This window comes from Podospora anserina, chromosome 1 (assembly GCF_000226545.1).
Source record: "Podospora anserina S mat+ genomic DNA chromosome 1, supercontig 3".
Lineage (NCBI taxonomy): Eukaryota > Fungi > Ascomycota > Sordariomycetes > Sordariales > Podosporaceae > Podospora > Podospora anserina.
In genome coordinates, this window is record NW_001914845.1 from 340,724 (window position 1) to 358,558 (window position 17,835).

At 53.0% G+C, this 17,835-nt stretch overlaps 6 protein-coding genes across 6 annotated transcripts; 3 read left to right on the forward strand and 3 right to left on the reverse strand.

The window, feature by feature from the left end:
* Positions 1-1,607: 1,607 nt before the first annotated feature.
* Positions 1,608-2,459, forward strand: PODANS_1_13780 (uncharacterized protein; the record flags this gene model as incomplete). The annotated part of the gene is made up of 1 exon (XM_001905047.1): positions 1,608-2,459. One exon carries the CDS (start codon positions 1,608-1,610, stop codon positions 2,457-2,459), a length of 852 nt encoding a protein of 283 aa, XP_001905082.1.
* A 972-nt stretch (positions 2,460-3,431) lies between these two features.
* Positions 3,432-4,851, reverse strand: PODANS_1_13790 (uncharacterized protein; the record flags this gene model as incomplete). Its single annotated transcript, XM_001905048.1, has 2 exons — positions 3,432-3,975; positions 4,082-4,851. The coding sequence occupies 2 exons, from the start codon at positions 4,849-4,851 to the stop codon at positions 3,432-3,434; spliced, it is 1,314 nt and encodes a 437-aa protein (XP_001905083.1).
* Positions 4,852-5,463: 612 nt separating this feature from the next.
* PODANS_1_13800 (uncharacterized protein) lies at positions 5,464-7,047 on the reverse strand (the record flags this gene model as incomplete). The annotated part of the gene is made up of 3 exons (XM_001905049.1): positions 5,464-5,711; positions 5,795-6,735; positions 6,899-7,047. The coding sequence occupies 3 exons, from the start codon at positions 7,045-7,047 to the stop codon at positions 5,464-5,466; spliced, it is 1,338 nt and encodes a 445-aa protein (XP_001905084.1).
* Positions 7,048-8,288: 1,241 nt separating this feature from the next.
* Positions 8,289-9,182, forward strand: PODANS_1_13810 (uncharacterized protein; the record flags this gene model as incomplete). The annotated part of the gene is made up of 2 exons (XM_001905050.1): positions 8,289-8,483; positions 8,544-9,182. Coding segments are annotated over 2 exons (834 nt in total), but the record flags the coding sequence as incomplete, so codon positions are not given.
* An 897-nt stretch (positions 9,183-10,079) lies between these two features.
* PODANS_1_13820 (uncharacterized protein) lies at positions 10,080-12,646 on the forward strand (the record flags this gene model as incomplete). Its single annotated transcript, XM_001905051.1, has 7 exons — positions 10,080-10,122; positions 10,161-10,509; positions 10,569-10,728; positions 10,791-10,812; positions 10,868-11,911; positions 12,019-12,082; positions 12,136-12,646. The coding sequence occupies 7 exons, from the start codon at positions 10,080-10,082 to the stop codon at positions 12,644-12,646; spliced, it is 2,193 nt and encodes a 730-aa protein (XP_001905086.1).
* Positions 12,647-13,341: 695 nt separating this feature from the next.
* Positions 13,342-16,274, reverse strand: PODANS_1_13830 (uncharacterized protein; the record flags this gene model as incomplete). Its single annotated transcript, XM_001905052.1, has 6 exons — positions 13,342-14,037; positions 14,095-15,055; positions 15,108-15,377; positions 15,430-15,507; positions 15,563-15,908; positions 15,983-16,274. The coding sequence occupies 6 exons, from the start codon at positions 16,272-16,274 to the stop codon at positions 13,342-13,344; spliced, it is 2,643 nt and encodes an 880-aa protein (XP_001905087.1).
* Between the last annotated feature and the right edge of the window lie 1,561 nt (positions 16,275-17,835).

Here is a 17,835-nt window from a genome sequence, read left to right on the forward strand (position 1 = left end):
AGGGAGCTAAGGACTACAACCACAGGAGAGGTTCCTTATTGTGTGGGGGAGCTGTTATCAAACCCCTGCCGCCCTGACGTCATGTAGGCTCTTTGAGACAGCCACCGTACGGGAATTTGGCAGCTCGTCAAAAATGGGACAGGTACCATGGTTGATGCTGGCGGAAGAAAGCTCCGACACGGCCAACTAGTCTTGATGATGGTCAACAAAGAAGCGATAGCAACGGCGGTCGCGTGCCCTCGCATAGAGTATAAACACAGAATAGGGGTTTTGTTGACATCTCGATGGGTGCTATGCTGCCGGCATTCTTTGCCGAGCTGTATCTTGTCAATCTTGGATGCAGCTGCACAAGTTTTTTTTTGAAGAAACCCCATGAAGCTCTGCCCGCGCACCGGGGCCCAATCAGATTGCCTGGAGCACTCCCGCAGCCCGTCACTGGGAGGTGGGATTTCCTCGCGTCCCTGATCGACCTGTCTCCAGAGAGGAATGCGCCCGGGCTGTACCACCAGGGAATCCAGGGACCCTCTCGCTCGATGATCCTCGCATTTCAACGGCCGGGCTCACCTGCAATTCCTACGTTCAGGTGGTGTCACACATGTCGACGCAATTGCTGCTTTGCACGACCACAGATGGCGCAGGCCCAGTGCAGTGAACACAGAAACTCGTCATGGGCATGATGGGCAGCAGCAACAACACGGACAGGCACAGCTCAGGGTGTGTGAGGGAGGAGGTTGGTGGGTTGGTGGGCGTCCGTTATCTGACTTGATCAGACAGCGGAGGGCGACAGGGCCAGACAGGGCCAGGGCCCGTCTGTGTGTTTCTAGAGATTGAAAACGGTTCCAGGGGGAAGCAAGACTCTATTTCGTCATTGAGTCCACCCAGTTAATAGCTGGATCCCGGCAAAGCATTGCGAGCTCCCGCGGCTTCCATTTGGTGCGGTGCGTGCGTGCTGGGCAAGCGTGTGGGCAGAGGAGAAGTGTGGGCATTCGGCTACGCGACTCTTCTGCCAGTCCAGGGTCGTCGAGCCGTTGCCAATTCCGCCGCCTTGGAGCTGGAGGGAGGGCGGAATCGAGCAAATCTAAACAAATCGGAATATACATGAGAGGTACTTGCCTGGAGGGCAACAGGGGACCTGGCTTGGTACCCCACTTGCCCCTGCTGCAGGGTAGGGATTCCCACTCTATGCGCGCCCCGAGGTGTGGGCACTGCACCACCGATTTCCAAAAGTGCAGGGAGAGCATGGGAAACAGGCAAGAAAGCCATCCGCCTCGACTCCCATAATAAGCTCACCTTTCCCCCTCTCTTTGAGCCGCCTCTCTTTGTGAGCTTAGGGTCCAAAAGTCTACCATCATCACGAACCGGTCTCTTCTCCAAAGTCTAATTATTCGGGGTCTCCCTCCACACCAGACTACCGTCTCTTCCACCACCACCACCAACACCACTTCGAAAGCTTCATAGCCGTGGTAACAGCGGTTTAGTGCAGCACCTACCCCGGGATTACCAAGCCACGTTTTGAAGGATTTTTACAAACCCATTTTATTTCCCCATCAATTGGCCCTTTCCCGGCTTTACATCTTTTCTCCAACAAATACCACCACACAGTCACCATGACCATGCATGTGCGCGATGCCTCCGGGCGCCGAGTCTCTCTGCTCAACGACGACGACACAGCCGCTCCTCAACATCACTACCCACAACACCAGATAGACCCCAGCTATGCTGCCTATTACGCACACGGTCCCCGGAGCATCTCCTCATCACCGAACACACCTGAACTGCTGCGATCAGACTCGTATGACTCTCAAATGGGCAGCGAGCCCATGTCTCCCATGACTCCTCTCAACGACCCACGATATGTCGGCGCCGCCGTGGACCCTTACGTTCACCAGTACGACGACTACTACTCTGATCAAATTTATGCCGCTTCCAAACGCCCCACCGTTCTCGATGCCCGGGCCGTCTCGTACGAGGAAGACATGACGGCACACACTACAAGCACGGAACGCCCAGGGAAGCGCTTTCCTTGCCGCTACCGCGACAGCCACGGCTGCGAGAAGACCTTCACCACATCTGGTCATGCGTCGCGGCACTCAAAGATTCACACGGCTGAGAAGGCCGTGCCATGCTCGTTTGCTGGCTGCACCAAGAAGTTCACTCGCGCCGACAACATGAAGCAGCATCTCGAGACTCACTACAAGGACAAGGCTCGGTCCTCGGGGTCTCGCCCTTCGCTCTCTTCCAGCGACAGAAGAGGTTCTTCGTCGGGGAAGTCTTCGAGCCGTTCCAAGTCGAGCACTACTGTGCCACTCAGCAACAACACCCCATTACCTTCTCCCGGGGGTGTGTGGGACCTGAGGGACCTCAGCGGTCCCCTTCTCGGACGGCCCACTATTGCACGCACACCCACAGCCGGCCTCGATGCTTTGGCTATGGCAGTAGCATGCCAACAAGAAGTATGAGGCTTTCTTCTGGCCATGATCGGCCATTGTTATTTGATTCTCTCGGCTCGCTGGCACTTGTAGCGCTGAGCTGAGCTGTTTATTCCTGTCTTCTGATTCTTGATATTTTTACTTGGCGCAAACATACCAATACTGGGGTGGTGGTATTTTGTCTTTTTTTCTTTCTCTGGCCGGATACACGGGGAAACATTATAGAGGTCGCACGCACATGAGCAGCACCTTGGGATTTGTGGAAACACGGGCCATGGGGGAACAGCATATATGGGAGGCGTCCAGGGTTTTTTTTTTTGGGTTTTTGGTTTTTTTTGGGTCTTTTGGGTGGCTATTTTGATGAGATATCTATGGCTCACCATGGGTTTTTTTTTTCAGCAAAAGGACTTGGTTGTACCTATAGGTATACATACCCTTTGAGCCGGATGTCAAAGTCATTGAGGACAAGAGGACATGAAAAGACAGCGAGGAGTGAATTGTTAGTATTTAGTATTCTGCGCACATCCACTGCGGCAGAGATGCCGGGCAATGAAAGCAGTTGACCCCATTTTGACCATTTCTCTGAGTTTATTACTGCTATTCCCTGTGTGTGACAAGGATGCATGCCGGTCGGGGATTTCCCACGTCTACCCTGAATCAAAGATGCCCAAGGCAGGGAATAACCCAGAAGATCATGTGCGACGTTGTGAAGCCCTGGGGCGTCAACTTTGACAGCAGTACGCTCAGGTCAGACACTGGTCTCAAGCCAGACATCTGACAGAAGGGGTTGGCAGAACGGGGTAAGGTAGGTCTCGAAGCATGTGCGACTTGTGACTGAGAAGGAATAAAAATAAGGTTTTCTGCCTAGGTATCTAAAAAGAAAAACTTTAAAACAGCCCAGACTACCAAACTGCCCGCTCTCAACAAAAAAGAACCAACCCCGGATTTACCCTTCCCCTCATTTATCATCACGCCATATCATCATCATTTTATCTTTTTCCTTTACCAAAACTCCGCATCCTCTGCACACGCCCTCGCCATCTCAAACTGCTCATCCGTCTGCACAACCAACACCCTCGGCTCGTCCAACCCCCCCTTTTTACCCACTTCCTCCACCACATTCCTGATTTCGTTCTTGTTGTTGACCTCGTCGTCAATCTGAAACCCCAAGCAACTGATCTGGTCCACGACCGCGGCTCGAAGCTGGGGGCTCTTCTCGCCTATGCCGCCGGCAAAGACTAGAGCGTCGACTTTGCCGCGGAGGGAGACGTAGTACGAGCCGATGAAGCCGCAAATGCGGTCCACAAAGAGGTCAAAGGCTAGCTTCATCACTTCGTGGTCGTCGTCGTCGTCGTCGGAGGAGGAGGAGGAGGAGGAGGAGGAGGAGGAAAAGGCCGAGGAGGTGATTTTGCCAAAGTCTGTTGTGCCGGTGAGGGCTTTCCAGCCGGATTCTTTGTTGAGGATTTCTTCGGCGCGGGAGATGTGGAGGTCTGAGGTTGAGGCGGGGGAGAGTTTGCCTACGTCGGAGGCGTAGTGGAATACTAGGCTGTTCCGTGGGGAAAGAGAGGGGGGGAGAGTTAGTGATGGGTTGGGGGTGGTGGTGTGTGGGCCGTTTCGTGGCATCAATGGGAAAAAGAAAGTAAAGGGCTCACCTGGGATCAACACTTCCGCTACGTGTGGCGCCTGGGAGGCCGGCGAGGGGGGTCAGCCCCATGCTGGTGTCCCAGCTTTTGCCGTTTTTGATGGCACAGGCGCTGGCTCCGGATCCGAGGTGGAGGGCGATGATGTTTACCTCGTCGGGCTCCTTTCCCAGAAACTCGGCGGCTGAGCGTGTGATGAAGGCGTAGCTTATGCCGTGGAATCCGTATTTCCGCAGTTTATTGCTTCGAGCAATGTCACGGTTGATGGGGTAAGTGCGAATGTGCTCTGGGATGGTTGAATGGAACTGACTGTCGAAGCAGGCCACGTTGTTTGCCGTTGGCAAGGCACGGATGCAAAGCTGGACAATACCCAGACTGTTTGCATTGTGAAGAGGAGCCAAGTCGTTCAGGTTCTCGAGGTGTTCGTAGGTTTCATTGGATATCAGTTGCGGCTTGCTGTAGTCGCCGCCATGGACGATTCGATGGCAGACGATGCCAATGTCTTCCTTGCTCTTGATCTGCGGGAGGTCCTCATCTTCGACCAAAGTTTCCAACAGAAGGGAGAAGGCATCGCGCTGGCCCTCTATGTTATCGTCCACCTCCTTGGCCTTGATGACCGTCTTCCCATCTCGGACATACTTGAGGGTGGGGGGTGGTGATGTCAAACCACTGATCTGAGCTTCTGCGAGCTGGACTGGTGCCTGACCAAACTCTACATCATACACCGAGACCTTCACCGAGGAGGATCCGGCGTTGACTGACAAGGCGATCTTCTTCTTCATTGTTGTGTTTCTAATGAAATAGCTGACTGTATGGTACAAGTTCCGCGGTAACTTGCTGCAGTAATTGCGTCAAAAAAGGCAGAAAACACATACAATTTCAGAACTGGCTTCGAGAACAAAAGCAAGTGCAACAAGGACGAGTGCGATTTATACGGCAAAAGACAAGGGCTTGAAGGTGTCATGCCACTCTGGAAAAGGACGGCTGAATGTTATTGGAAGGAATATATCAAGTGTTCTCATTGATGGACGTCGCCGGGAATCAGGCAGTCTGATATCAGGTGAGTCCACCCAACACCAAGGCGGTGGGCTGGCAGGCACCGCAACGGTTCACAACGTGGATGACGTCTGCGGGACTTGGCTGTTTGTGTGGGGGGCTGTCACCGGCCGCTTGGCGTGACAGGCATAAGTGGGGCCGTCCGAACGGTCTCGGCCCCGGAGTTCGTCCTAAACCGAGATACCCCTGCTTCGCTCCCTCCCGGCTTGGCTTGTCTGGGCGCCATCATCTTTTATTCAAGATTCAGCTTCTCCAATTTGTCTCGGTAGCAAAACAAAAAACTGCTGATGCTCAAAGGGTATCTTCAACGCTTTTTAAAACTTCAACCATCCATGACACTACTGTGTTCCGTCAAATTCACGTTCATCAACCGATTCCGCTACTGGGGGAAGCCCCAGCAGCTCAGGTGAAGGAAGTTCTGCTATCCCGTGTACCCCGTTAACATAGGGTAACGTAAACTCCCTAGGCACCTCTTGACCGTTTATGTATGGTGATTGCAGCTCGACAGGCTCTGTCGGGTATGGTGTCTCAAACTGGCTATCAGCATCGTGGGCCGCCTCCCACCGTACGATGAACCTGTTGTAGTCTTGACAAGAAGACATCTGGTCAGCAACTGCTCCTTTTTTCAGTCACACCCAACGCCCTGCATGAATGCAGATATCTATTTACCTTCAGTCCCCGGCTGTACATTACCATTTCTCGAAAACTGAATCCCGAGATATCGAATGTCCGGATCGTTCTGCGACGCTGTGGAAGCCGCACCACCGTTAGCCTGCTGGGAAGAACTGCTGCTGTTGCTGCTGCTCCCCCCTCGCCTACTAGACCCCAGAAACAAGGACGCAGCCGAGAATCGGCGAGCAGGAGGTTGCTGTTGCGGCGGTTGTCGCTCACCACTACTTCCCGAAGCCGAGCTCCCCCTCCGCCCTTGCCCCCCACTCCCCGCGGCTTTGGCTGTGAGCTGTAACCGTCTATGCCGATCATCCCGTTGCCGAAACTCCCTTTCAAAGTTGTCAACCAGGTACTCCTTCCATCTCCTCCTGTGGTTAGCATACACGCTTAGATAGTGAAAGCTCGAATGCCTGTCCCTCCAGAGCTTCATCCTTTGAATCGTTCCCAGCCCACGGACGTTGCCGTAGGAATCAGTCCTGCGGTGGACGTCGGACCAGACGACGTCGACGTCGAACCAGTCCACTAGGTCTCTCTGGCGAAGATCGGACTGGAAATTGAGGGAGGACTCCAAGGTGGTGAACTCGTACTTGACCTCGATAAAGTCATCGCAGGTGAGGCCGTCTGTGTGGGAGATGTAGCGGATGCGGTGGGGCTCGAGGGGGAAGGAGACGAAGAGCTCGAGCTCGTGGGGGGAGGAGTAGCGCCGGTGGTGGGAGTGGAGGGTGTATGGGTGCGAGTGTGGGGAGGAGGGCGTGTCGGAGGGGAGGTAGTGTTCTAGTGTGTCGCCTTCGTAGGAGCACTGCCAGACTATGCGGCGGGGGGAAGGGCCGAGGACTTCCCAAGGGCCGAGGTAGATTGTTGTTTCGTTTGGGGTGCGTTCGAAGAGTTTTCTAGAAGGGGGGAAGAAGGGGAAGGAGATGGTGGTTAGAAACGGAGCTTTGCTTGTGACGATATAGAATGGGTGTGGTATTGGGGGGTCGAAAAGGGGTAAGTGGACGGTGGTACAGTCAGAGGGGGGAGAGATAGTGATGGTGGCTGGTATACATTGTGGCGTGATATCCAGGGGGCCCGAGGTCTAGAGACCCTAGTGGACTCTGTGCTAACGACGACTCTGCCGTCAGGGCAGAGATGGCAGCGGAAGTGGGTGTGAAGGTCGAGTAGAGCGGGCTGGAGTGCTGGCCATGGGAGGATGGAGGAACGCCAGCAAAGGCGGACGAGTTGAAGGAGGAGGAGGAGCCCGAGGCACCTGCCATTGTAGGGGACGCGCCTGTTCCAGGATTGATGCTTTTCCTGCACAAAGAGCAACCAAGCGTCTCCTCACGTGAGGGCGGTTTACAAATGCCCAGAGATCGGGGGACAAGCTTCAAGGATGGGTTTTCCGGTTCTCAGTTTCGGGTTGAGGAGCCGAATGGGAGGTTGTGTCTCTCGGTCAGCGAATTTGGAGATGATAAAGGATCAGGCCTGTCTCAGTCTGCATGTACATGAGTCTCCACCTGGGCCCATCCGGCGGTTGATATCAACGGCGATGTCGTAAGAGGCTGTCGTCTCGTAACGCCTGGGAGCCTGGGATAGAGTGTCGCGGAAGTGTGTACGACAGGAAGGGTGTGATTCCGGCTGAGACCTCGTCTGAGCTATCGGTAGGTAGTGTTAAGATGGGGACTTGGGGTTAGGCGGTGCTTGTGTTCTTCAAGCTTCAGGAACCAGGCCGGCGGCTGGGACTGTCCATGCATATCACCGGCCATCCTGCCACCTTGTAGGTAATCCGTAACTAATGAGGGGGGGTTTGCCAGTGCTGCTTGCTGGTGGGGGTGAAGCTGATTGGGCTGGGGGACGATAGCGGCAGAATGCTGAGCAGTGGTCGCAAGGGGCCAGCCCACGAGCTCGCAGACGGGCCTGGGATTTGTTCGATGCAACATGTGGCTAAAATATGCAAGATGCATGAAGTGCGTTGGATGGCCTTGGCTACGAGCATCATTTAGCATCAGTCAGATGGAAACAAAAGAATGTCTTCATGGCAACTCAACCCCCCACGCCGGAACAACAGAGGCCAGACTTTACATAGTCAGCTGCCATCGAGTACCCTTGCTACTTCTTATACACGAGGTTGATAGTGTGTTGTGATGATCCACCTGGGATTCATCAAGAGAGCTGCAAGGGACCAAAGGTTGAAACCAGAGGGCTGTCGGAGCACAACCCTAACCCTCTGTACATACCTGCATAGAGAGCCAAGACCGTTTAACGCCCGGGGTGCAGGACCGGTGCCCACTCAGTTTTTTGCTGGAGTTGAGCCTGGGGCCATAACGACATTCAATCGGCAACCCATTTGAAAAAGACATCAAACAGTAGCCCCATCCCCCGTTGTTTCATCGCAATGACTGGCAAAAGAATCTCGTAGGACCGCACTTTACCTGGACTTCCTTTCTCTTCCCCTGTGCCCCTACAAACTCTGATATCGCGTGACTTCTCGTTTGGAGTTGCTGACGTGTCTGTCAACAGCGATGACCATCGAGCCATCCTTACCAAGCTCCTCCAGATATCCAAACTCACCAACCATGAGATCGCGTGGGTGATGGGTGTGGATGAGCGGACGGTGCGTCGTCGTCGAGCTGAATATATCCAAACTGGCCAGTTGGCCAAACACAAGGATGTCAGCAAAAATGCTGAGAAGTTCAAGGAGCACCACCTCGAGGTATGATGAACAGTCCCATGCCTGATTGTCTCCACCATCGTTCCTAACAGGCAATTCTAGAAGCTGTTGGCTTGGCACAAAGACCATCCAGATGCCCTTCTTGATGACATGCAGTTGTATCTGAAGACAACAACTGGCCTCGAAGTCAGTCTCCCGACCATCAGCAGAAAGCTCAAAAAGGCCTATGGGACCATGAGAAGAATAGGCCGGTGTGCTCGCATCAAATCGAGGAAGGAGCGAGAAGCTGAGGGGCGTTCCATCGCGTCTGAGATTCAACAGCAAACGCAGGCCGATGAGCAACGTCAAGAACAGGCGCATGAACAGAGTGTTGGCCCCTTCACCGCAACCGATGACAAGTCAAGCAGCGAGTCTGGTTCTATGGGTGTGTCGCCTCTTCGACAAGACTCGCCTTTCCAGCTCCAAGGGGATGCTCAACAGCAAGCTGTCCAACCGCAAAACAGTCAGCAACAGCCGCTGCCACAACTGCAACAACGACCGCAACAACAGCCTCGGCAACAACACACACAACCACATCACCAGCTTCACCATCAGTATCAGCACCCACTCCCACCTCAGCAACAACAGCAACACCAGATTCACAGCACAACACAGCCACAACAGCAACAGCAGCAGCAACAGTTTTTGGCGCCTAGAAATACCTATCGCGGCACCAACGCCGCAAGGTTCGAAGTCAGGTAACGACGATACTCTGAATTTATCGCTAGGTGTCGACGGCTACAGTGCGAAAGAGCAACTTGAACAGCGACTTGATTTTGTCAACTAATTTACGTAGAGCCTTGAGACACAGTACAATACCCATAAATCTACCAGTTCTCTACCATCATGCTATGCATCCTGAGAAGTCCGATGCCCCACAGTGTCATTGAATTGACTCAGCCAATGGGGCTTCCGAAGGGCACTGCGAGCTCTGTTTAAGAGATGCCATTGGTGTGTTTGCAGGCCAATCCCTCATGTGTGCCAAGTTCACATCCCGCTTGTCGAAATCGCTTGGCGAAAGACATGCCGCTGTCACACCCAACATGCCATCAACCACCTCACTTTCTCATGTTCTTTCCTCACACCGAACGACAATACCGGCAGAACTGGCTTTCCAGACCGGGCGCCGAACCTGTAGATAGCCATCCCTCTGAACAACACTGTAGCCTGGTCAAGCCACCTACATAGCATGCGGGGTGAAGAGTCCTTTCTCCCTCTGCAGTTGCTGTAGTTGGGGGTCGGAAGGAGTCCAGGGGTCTGGAAGAGGCCAAGCCTCAGTTCACTTCAGCTTCCCCTTCCCCACCTGCTCAGTTAGTAATTAATCACCACCCACACTCCTCCGGGTTGGGCTGGGTTGATGGAATACGTACCCCCTTATGTCTGAGGCTAGAAGAAGCCTGGTAGTAATTGACACACCTGGGACGCCATCCCGATTTTGAAACGACCATGTTAGCCAAGCTTCAGTTTTTATCATGGACAGATGCTTGCTGTCTGCTGCCCCAGTCCCTCATCTTTATCGCTTTCTCAACACCATGAGCGACTAGCGGCGAGAAAAAGTGTTCTTGAGCCTCGAGCACACTTGTCCCGATGACTGGCCGTATGTATCCCGATCCCGAACGGAAGAGGAACAGAGGGTATCTGGGTGAGGACAGCTCAGGGCTGCCGCCACAAGACCTTCAGGTGGGAACTTTTTCCTGTATGTTTTGGGCCATGAACATGACCATGGGCTGACAACTGTAAACAACTCTCCCCCCACACAGGATCGCCAGCAGCTTCGGTATGAATTGGATTTGAACTCGTGGAATCTTCGGATCTGGGGGGTGGCAGCTTCGGGTTTTCTTACTGATTCGTGCGTCTTACACTCGCTCATCTCTCACCCACGACGCGCCGCCGATTTTTCTAACATTTTTTTGTGGCAATTTAGATACAACCTCTTCGCGACCAATGTCATTCTCGCCTCCCTGTCGTTTGTGTACTTTCCTCATGAGAGATGGTGTGGGTTGATCATCAACTTTTTCACGCTGCTTGGGTAAATGATTTTGACTGTGTGATAACACGCTCGCGTTTGCTTACATGTCTTGTAATTAGGTCTGTGGTCGGTCAACTGTTGTTCGGCTATCTTGCCGATAAATATGGGAGGACGAGATTGTACGGAATTGAGCTTGTGCTCGTGATCGTCTCGACTATAGGGGTCGCCACAACGAGCACAGGTTATGGGGATATTTCGTTTCTGGCTTTGTTTACTTTTGTAAGTTGAAGCAACCGTCGCTCTGGATAAGCTGAATAACTCTAATGCAAGTGTGTGTGTAGTGGCGGTTCGTGATGGGTATTGGTAAGATGCCCCAGACACCCCCTGAACCACACCTGCTTTCTAACCTCGTTCCCAGGCATCGGTGCCGAATACCCCTTGTCGGCAGTGATAACATCAGAATGGTCAAGCACCTCCTCAAGAGCAACAATGCTGTCGTCGGTATTTCTCATGCAACCGGTCGGCCAGGCTCTAGCCCAGCTGGTGGGATTGTTCGTCCTGTTGGGCGAGAACAGAGCCCACAGGCTGCACGAACTGCAATGCGGAATCGATACCCGCAACGAAGAAGAGTGCAAGAGAATAATCGATGGCATCTGGCGTATAGTTATCGGATCTGGCGCCGTCCCCGCCATCTTGGCCATCATCTTCCGCTTCTTTCTGTACGATTGCGGGCTGTACACCCTCGAAGTAAAAAACAAGCCCGGCAACGCCTTCAGGGACACCCAACGGGTCTACGGAGCCCCCGGGAACGAGAACAACAGCAACGGCTTCCCCTCTTCCAACGGCCACACGGTTCAGACAATTGCCAACGGGGGTGGCACCTTGACCCTCCCCGCCAGTCCGCCAGAGCCCGATGAACCCGCCACCTCTCTGCAGTTCTCCATGTCGGACCTCTACAACTTTTTCATCCGCGACAAGAACTGGTACTACCTCCTGGGAACCTCCATGGCGTGGTTCTACCTCGACGTTTCGTTCTATGGCTTCTCGCTCGACAACCGCGGCACGCTGTCTGACCTCTGGGCCACCACCGACGCGGTGAGCATCACCGCTGATCTCGAATGTTGGAACACACCCGGGTCAGCCGTGCCATCCTGGGCTGCCGGGAGCGGGCTGCCCACCTGGCAGACGGACGCCACAAAGCCGTGCAATACTATCTATGAGACGTTGATCGAGCAGACGAAGCAGTATCTGTTAACTGTGTCCCTCGCTTCGATAGCGGGGAGCGCGTGCTTTGTCGTGTTTGCGAACAGGATACCGAGGAGGGAGTGGTTGACGGCTAGCTTTGGGGTGCTGACGGTGTTGTTCCTGGTGACGGGGGGACTGTACTATGGGGTGGCGCACACGAAGAGGAGTTGGGGGACGGTGGTGTGCGTGGCGATTTGTCATTTCATGTTTAATTTTGGTGAGTCCCCCTTCTTCTTCGTCCATGTTTTTTTTTAGCTATTTGTGGGGCAGACAGACAGAGAGACAGAGAGACAGAGGGGGAGAGAGAGAGACTGACCGGTTTAGGGGCGAATACACTTACCTTTATCATCCCGGCCGAAATTTTCCCGACGTGTTATCGGTGTACTTGGTAAGTTTTTCTTCAACTTCACTTTCAACCCAGTGGGTAGGTAAATCTGACAGTATGGTGTCCAAAAGTCACGGAATTTCAGCCGCAGCAGGAAAGGTCGGCTCCATCGTCGCGGTGCTCATCGTGTACGGCATCAACGCGGGCTACAAATCCACAACGAGACAAGGGCTTGTCTTTTTGCTGTTTGCAACCTTTATGGCCTTGGGAGCGCTCTATTCATGGGCGTATCTGCCTGATGTGCAGCGGGTCGTCCATGACAGCACCCCAGACGGGGAGCTGAAGAGGAGACTAGAGACAAAAAGTCTGGAAGAATTGGGAGGGGGGTATCCGGGTGCGGTTGCGGAGGGCCAGGTTTTTGGGGTGAGGAATAAGTGGGCGGTGATGAGGGACAAGGTTCGGTTTCGGGTTGGGAAGGGGAGGAAACACTCGGATGGGAACGAAGCGGTGATGGAGGGGGCGATAGGGGGGCAGTATCCCCTCAGGGGAGGGAACGCTAATCATTTTCAACGAGGTGGCGGTGTTGTCAATGTTGTGAATGGCACCATTGAGTTGCCGGCTAGGTGAGCGAGGGGAGAATAATCAGGGGATGTGGTGGTCTCAGCTTGGGCTTTTGTGTCTATTTTCGTACTTGTTCTGGGAAATGTTGATACTGTGGGCTCAGGGCACTTTTTGGGATTATCTTTATGCTACTAATTATGGACGGACGGGGTAGTAATGATGGTGTGTGGCAGTGTAACTGAGCTGGCTTGTTTTTAGACCCCTTTTTGTGACCAACTATGTACGGCCAGCTGCGATGGCTTGTCCAACTTGACACTGCATTCCCCTCAGCTGAACCACCAGCAAGCATAACATGATCTAGAATCTTGATTGAGTTGCCAGCCTTAATGACAGTGGCCACACAAGCCTTGACACGTGGCTCGCGGGAGCAGTTTGATATGGTGGTTCATTCATTGAGTGATATCGACAGAGGTATTGTAACTCAAGAGCTCTCAATAATGGACAGGACTGCTAGCCCGTTTCTATCAATCAAGGATTGTTTGTGATTTACAATTTCTCATGACAGTCTGTCTACAAATTGGGATATATCATAATATTCAAATCAAAAGCCGAGAGATATATTCAACCAGCTGGAATCGCTGCCATCCCCATGAGTGATATCGTGATATCGACTTGAACATGTAATGTGTATCAACAGTGAAGCCTCCAGAACACCAAGTTTATAACCCTCTTTCATGAATAGATAGCAACCAAGACCCAACCTACGTATTCGGATCCCACCCCATATCCATAGCATCTATCGACCCGGCCATCATCGACTGCAGCATTCTCTCTGTCCCCGGCGTCATCCCCGCCTGCACAGACATGTCCCCCGCCCCTCCCCATCCGCTCGGCACAGGATACTCCGACACCCCAGAGCCCAACACAAAAGGCGGGTCGTTGAAATTAAAACCAGCATTATTCGCCCCCATCTCTCCCTGCGTTGTAGTCCCCGGCATATTCATCAGATTCTTCAGCGATGTAGGCGGACTTGTCGTCTCGAACGTATTCCCCCCAGGCGTCAGATTAGAAAGCGTCTCGGATGCGGTGCTCGAATTCGGCGTTGGTCGGCTTGACTGCCCGCCGCTGGGTGATGTGCCGGACATGTCGTTGTTGCCTGGGTCTATTTCTGGGGCACCATATTCTGGATAGCTGTGTGGCATTAGTCCCTGTGCTGGTAAATAGGGAGCCTGGGCGCGTTCGCGTGTTGGGAGGTTGGCTGGCTCTGTCGCTGGGAATCCAGAGATGTTTGGGTTCGGGGAGTCGGCTTCGACGATATCAGGTGCGTTTGCTGGGTTGCCGTCGTCGCCCATGCCCTTCAAGAAGTGGCATTCGTTGGTGTAGGGTACACCATTCCTGGTCGCTTCCTCGCGAACGCGGTTGAGTTGGCTCGAATGTGGATTCCTTGACGGACCCGGCTGCAAAAGGATGTTAGAAATTTATATGCTTGAACAAGGTAGATGGAAGCGACATACACTATCGGTGCTTCGTGGAAAAGCGCTCTTCAGTTTTGGAATTCGCACACCAAGGGCTTCTAGATCCACGTCCAACTGAACCAGGAAGGATTCTGTCAGAGGGTTTCGTTTCTTGAGGGCACTCATGGCCGCAAGAAGGAAGCGTAACGAATCGGCGGTTTGGCTGTCGTCGGGCCTGCTCTTGAGATACTGTACAAACACCCGAGCTGAGACGTAAAGACAGAAAGATATAAAGGGGTTCATCTGGACAGACGTCAGCAATGATAAAACCTTGGAAAACTTGAAGAAATGCCGTACCGCGGACAAGTCGAGATGAGATATCATTCTCATTATGCTTGCGATCTCGTTGGCTGATGTGATGCAACGGACTTTGCTTTCCGAGCTCACCGAGTTTGGTAACCTGTTCTTGTCTGCCTTGAAGATGGCAGCCTGGTGAAGGCAAATGGTGGAGGTGTGTATGCACATGTTCATGAAGACAATATTGGGGTTCGTCAAGCCGTTTGGCAGTTTGAGCTTGGAAGGCAGACATAGAGAGGTGTTGAGTAGAATGTTGTCCAGCTGACGATGTCTCTTCCAGAAGTCGCCATTGAGGTCGTGGTCGCGCTCGTCTGCATCTGGACGATGGAGGTGTACGAGGTTGCGACCAAATAAACAAGCCAAAAGAACAATGCCGCCAAAAGCCGTGAGTTTCCCGGCACCTTGAGGGCTCATGGCGTTTGCGAGGGATGGCGTTTGTTCGGGGCGACTATGTTCGAACGCTTCGTCTGATGATGGGAGGTTCGTCAGGATGTCCTTTTCGTCAATAGTCATAGGCCACCCCGTGCCGATACTCGCATATCGATCTTGGCAGAAAACCATCCAGAATGTCCTCCTCCTTTCTTCCCGCTCTGTCCAGTCACGAGCTGGTGGTAGGCACTGCTTCACATCCAGACCAGCACCATCCAGGCGGTGGAGGCCAATCCTGGTACATTGTTAGCACACCTCATAGCCCGATCATGCATGGCATCACTCACATCTGACACAGCCGGACAGCTGAACCTGTGCTCATCCACGCTCGAGGAAAGTACATCCACTTGAACTCATACGACGAAAGAAGGACATGCGTTTGCGCATGAGCTACCGAGATCATGTGTTCACCGTACCCCTTGATGTAATCCGCTTCAACATATTTTCGTGCCCTCTGGTAGAAAAGGTCCTTGAGATTTTGATATTTTTCGGTGACAGAACATGCCAATGTCCACATGGCATACCGGAGGCAGACAGGCGGGCGTTGTGCAGGGGCGCTGTCAAGTTGTCAGCCGTGTGTCGAATCTTGGCTTAATGATGGCCACCTACAGGTTCATAGCAGCCAGATACCGGTATTTGTGAATCATGGGTACTGAAGGGTGAATCTTTTCAAAGTAAATCTGGTGACTAGGAGAACGTTAGCGAGGAGGGTTCCTATAACCAGGATACAGCCTTCGCTTACAGTTCATCGATGGTCTCTTGGGGAGGTAATGGCTCTTCCAGCCCCAGCCCAATCATCTCCCACGTGAAGTTTCCATCGACTGCGCTCATCCCCATCATGTTACTATTGAAGTTGAACTCGTCGACCCTGTTCGGAGACTCGGGGTTGAATGGCCATCGATCCATGTCCCGGCTGCTTGCGATCCCGATGGATGGATCTGTGACATTGAAGTTTGCCGTCGCAGCGGCTCGTTGGTTCATAGGGCGCTGTTGCTTCGATCCGCTGTCGACAGATGTGGGCATGGCTTTGCTTCCATCCGGACTTGTTGACGTGACCTCCTGGGACTTAAGCATGGTCTCAACTTGTTCTGCATGGCATGAATTAGCACATGTCTCATAGACATAACAGTCGGCCGGGTTCGCCGAAACCAAGACTACATACTCAATCGTTCTTCCAGCGCCTTCACATAGCCTCTCTTGGGCCCGCTCTTTCTCCTGACTTCATCATACTGACAGGCGTGCCCGAGACGGGAGCAGGTGCTGCAGCTAGGTTTGATGCCATCACACTTCAGCTTCCTTTTCCTGCATATCATACAAGCCAGCCGTTTCGTCTTTGGGACGCTTGAGTTGCCTCCAGCTGGTACGTCAATGCGATTGACGGCGTCTCCAATATCGGCAGTGGGATCCGACAACATGATGGTGTCAGGAGGAGTAGTTGAAGAAGAGGACGACATAGTGTAACACGTTGCTTTGCAACCAAAAGTGGGAATTGGTAGAGTATAAAGTCGTTGGGGTCCTTTGCCCAGGCTGCGGGCTCCAATGGTATGGCCAGGCGAGCTTTCAATGTGAATTCTCCGGACTGTGTATCTCTCAATCGCCTATTAGTACCACTGTGCACAAGCGCTTCCGGTGACAGCGCAACTGAGATCCGGTGCTCGGAGGGGTTATCATAGAAGACGAAGAGCTGGGTTGCGGCAGAACGGGGTAGGTCCGGCGCACTCGTTGAGTTGGTGTTGGGGAAGTAATTAAGGTGGAAAAGGCAAAGGTGCCGTGTCCACGTCCTTGGGACCTGGCACTTTCAGCTGATCGACGTTCCGCTTTTTTGAGGCTTTGCTAGTAAATAATTGGCGGCGAGGGGGTGTGCTTGAGCAAGTCGTGCAACAACACGGGGAATACGCAGCCAGGGACACCGAGGATTGACTCGGGCTGTGAGATGTCGAAAGTGAGAGAGAGCGGTAAGGGAATTAATGGAGCGCAGATGAAGGGTAGGTAGGAGAGAAGTATGTAATGTATCAGATGCCCCCGTCCGGCCCTACGAGGTGCTATTCGCGGACAGTCTCTAATCACACTGAAGTGACACGGTCGGAATTGGAACCCTGGGAGAGGGTCACGGTATAGTTCTCTCTAGGCCGTTTGAAAGTCCCACAACCATGCAAATGAAATGGATGCGATGCGAAGCTAGCAGTGGCAGCCAAATGAAGCAAATGTACAGAACCCTCTTCCCTTTGGTGCGCAAGGCAACAGCGCCGCAGTCGTGTCCCACATCCAGCGACGACAGACCAATGGAGAAACAGCACACGGTATCCTTTTGATAGAGCTTGCCATCCCCACGTTACCGTTTGATGATGACCCCTCCTTCCAGGTTTCCGCCCGCCCCGTTGACGATGCGCTACCAGCACAGCTCAACGGGCCCCGCCGAATCGATCATCCCAACGGCCAAGCACCTGCATCTCGGGCTTGCGATGGAAGACCGTTTTTAGAAACATCACGGGCCCTTGTACTATTCAGGCCTAGGTGGTCGACTTGAGCAAACATTTATGCTTCAGCCCCATTTATCTCTCCCAGCCTATCTACCCTCCCGTCTGTTGTATACACAGTTTATTTTCACAGTTTGTGTTCTGTATTTGTGAGAGTTGTGAAGCGTCAGACGCACCCAATTGTGCCTCTCTGATGCATCCCTTTGTCCCCTGTATGGTAGGTAGTATTATTAATAGTCACAGCCCGCCAGATTATCTGTTCCACACCCTTCTCTGCATCTTCCTCTATCTGATGACGCTCTGATTGGCTAACTAATTCCCTGGAGTTCAGAAAATCCTTGTTGCTGTGGTTGTGAAGTTTAAAAAGTGGTAAGAGGACAAGGCTTTTCCTGTCCACAACTGCTAGGTCAGTGTAAAAGAGTAGGCTGTAATCATTATCTTCATTGATGGAAGCATTTCGCTAGCGTATGGGGCCTGCCATACTGCGTGGTCCGTAACAATACATGATAGCTGTACCACATGAGCTCTGTTTTCAACG